Source organism: Andrographis paniculata, unplaced genomic scaffold (assembly GCF_009805555.1).
Source record: "Andrographis paniculata isolate CXL003 unplaced genomic scaffold, ASM980555v1 Contig69END, whole genome shotgun sequence".
NCBI lineage: Eukaryota > Viridiplantae > Streptophyta > Magnoliopsida > Lamiales > Acanthaceae > Andrographis > Andrographis paniculata.
This window is the reverse complement of record NW_026137605.1, coordinates 2,983,319-2,986,367: the sequence shown is the minus strand read 5'-3', so window position 1 is coordinate 2,986,367 and position 3,049 is coordinate 2,983,319. Positions and strand designations below refer to the sequence as shown.

The following is a 3,049-nucleotide window of genomic DNA, read 5'->3' as shown; positions in this document are numbered from 1 at the left end:
ATTGCAAAAAAAAACTTACCTACGAAACTCGTTTGCGACAGACTCCAATTAATAAATTAAAATAATAAAGGAGTTTAGTTACTAGACAAAAAAAAATCCATTTATACTGTTCAGGACCAGTAAGGGTGTGTTGGTTTAGGCGATTTTCGTCTAATTTGATTGTATAAATACTGTACACTCAATTCCCCTCAAAAATCATATTACTCCCTACCCTAGACTCTACTTTCCTTTTATAGCAGTCCACTGCCTTTTCAGAAATTGTTAGCGTAGCCCCGTCTCATCATCTGCAATTTAAAATATATATATATAATAAAATAAAATAAAATTCGGCGTGTGTTGTGTTTGTTTGGGGTTGAAATATTTAAAAAATGAATTGAAAAATAGTAGTATATATATAATGCAATATAAATAGAAGTTGATACGATGCTTTGAATATAAAATTAATTTTTAGCATAACGTAGAAAAAATATATTTAATTTGATAATTTTTAGAAAGAAAATTGAATAAATAATACAAATTTGCGAAAATTCACATCTATCCTAAAAAAATAAAAGAAACAAAAAATTTTTTTCCAAAAATTAAATTTAAATTTAATTAATAAATATCAAATCAAATATCTTTTTTTATTATTATTTATCATTTTTTCAATAAAATAATAATTTTTTCAACATAATCATTACAAAATTCAATATGCCAAATAAACACTTAAAAATCCAAACTTCAAAATCTTCCAAAATCTAAATCTAAATCTAAAATACAATCCCCAAACAAACACAGCCAAGTATCTGATGTCTAAAGTCCCACAGAAAATGCCCTCAACTGTAAGCAACCGCTGTATATATCCTTACATTTGCATATCAATTTAGGTTGCCCCACAGACATTGCTCCCTATCTCTCGTGACATTATTAGATATAACTCCTTTGGTCCATTCCAAACTGACTATATAATTTGCTAAAAAAACAATTCATTTTCATATGCATATATAACTCAATAATTGAATCGTAAAATACACATTTCTTTTTATTTTTTTAAAAAAGATCATATAACCTTATCAAGAAATTCATTATTGATTGATGTAGCAAAATTGGTGGAGAGCCTTGATTGGAAAATATATAGTCGAACTTAAATAAATAAATAAAACTGTCTACCCACCGACACTATACATAAATTCTCTATTTCTCAATGTCTCAAGAAATTATGCCATCCATGGCGGATTCACCTGATGACCCCACCACCGCCGTCGCCACAGAATTACAGCCGCCACTTCAATCCCACCACGATGCTGCTCCCGACGTGGAAAACCCGCCTCCGGTGGAGGCGGAGCGCATCCAGCAGAGCGACACCGACGACAAGTTCTCTCGAATTTACAAAGTGACGCCTTACATGCGCAGCCACAGCCTGAATAACGGACAGGTGTACGACCCGGCGGTGCTCTCGCTGGGCCCCTACCACCACAGCAAACCCCATCTCCGGCCGATGGAGAAACACAAAGAGAAGACGCTTCAATACTTCTTCAAGGTCAGCATGAGATGGGACGAAAATAAAGACCGGAAGTTCTTCCACGACGAGATCAAATCAAACATAGAAAGGATCAAAAACAGTTACGAGGAGGTTCCCTTCGGCAACGACGAATTGGCGGAGATCATCCTCCGCGACGCCTGTTTCCTCATCGACTTCATCCACAGCTTCACAATCGGCGGCGCCGTCTATTTGTTCGCCTCTGATTACGGCATGGCTGCCGGTGTTCTAATGCAGCGCGATCTGTTCATGCTCGAGAATCAGATTCCCTTTTGGCTCGTCATACTGCTGCTCGAATCCAGACATGGCAAGGATAAAGCCGACAAGATCTTGTCCGAGTATTTAAGTTTGATATGCCATCAGATAGACGGAAAAACTAATATCAGAAGCCTTCCATGGAAGGATGACGACGGCAATGGCCGATGCCGCTTGCCAGTGCATCTTCTCGAAGCCACGCGACAAATTTTACTGAAACGAGAAGAAAAGGTAGATACAAAATCCTGTTTTCTTACAAAAATCTTAGGCAGCTGTTGTAAGAGAATAATTAATTGGAGTTGGACGACCAAGTCGGCCGCCCCAGCCCCGGCCCCCGCTCCCGATGCCGACTCCGAAAGCAGCAGGAGCAGTAGTTCAATGGAAAATGAACAATTTTTGGAACTCTTAAACTTTCCATGTCGATCGGTGACGTATCTTCAGACAAAGGGGATATATTTCCGGCCGAGTTCCCAGGGCCTGCTCGACATCAGATTCGTGTCGTACCATGTTTACGGGGTGCTGCACCTCCCAATTCTGGTGGTCAATCGCGACACCAAGGTTTTCTTCTCGAACATGGCGGCGTTCGAGATGTCTCCGCATAATCTGACAGATGGGGAGTTTCTGTCTTACCTTAATTTCATGAAGCCGTTGATGGAAACTGCCAAGGACGTGAAGGAGCTGCGGGAAAGAGGGATATTGTTCAGCAGTTTGGGGAGCGACGAGGAAGTGGTGAATGTGTTCAAAGAGATCGACACCTACGGGGCCGACAACTACAAGGATTTCTTAGAGGTGAAGTCGGCCATTAGCAAGCACTGTCGGAGCAAGGGGAAGACGTGGATGGCTGATCTTGCCCACACTTACTGCCGCAGTCCTTGGGCTGCCATTGCCGTCTTTGCCGGAGTTTTTGTGCTCTGTCTCACTTTCCTTCAGACTTTTTACACAATCCATCCTGTCGAATGATCCATCGATTAGCTATTTTTAGCCTGCCTGCCTGCCTGCCTAGTTCAAGTGAGTGAGTGCATTTGTCGTTTCAAGTAATCTGGAACGTTAATATGTCTCTTTTTTTTTTTTGTACGGGGAGTTGTAAAATAGAATTTGTATTTTATTTTATGTGCGCTTCTTAGCTATCTGTGGCCTGTCTGCCTAGTTTAAGGTAAGTGTGTGCATTTGTCGACGTAAATATTGAAATAATTAAAATAAGAATAGCCAATGGCAAAAGTTTGATTTTATTTAATTCAGAAGGATTGATTTGTGAATTAAGTCATTTCTAATAAT

At 39.6% G+C, this 3,049-nt stretch overlaps 1 protein-coding gene across 1 annotated transcript; it reads left to right on the top strand.

Moving 5' to 3' along the window:
- The first annotated feature begins 1,112 nt into the window (after positions 1-1,112).
- Positions 1,113-2,766, top strand: LOC127263483 (UPF0481 protein At3g47200-like). The gene has a single exon (XM_051292529.1). It carries the CDS (start codon positions 1,184-1,186, stop codon positions 2,732-2,734), a length of 1,551 nt encoding a protein of 516 aa, XP_051148486.1. The 5' UTR covers positions 1,113-1,183; the 3' UTR covers positions 2,735-2,766.
- The last annotated feature ends 283 nt before the right edge of the window (positions 2,767-3,049 follow it).

Coding starts and splice junctions, on each gene's coding strand:
- LOC127263483 (XM_051292529.1), top strand. CDS start 1,184: ATGTCTCAAGAAATTATGCCATCCATGGCGGATTCACCTGATGACCCC.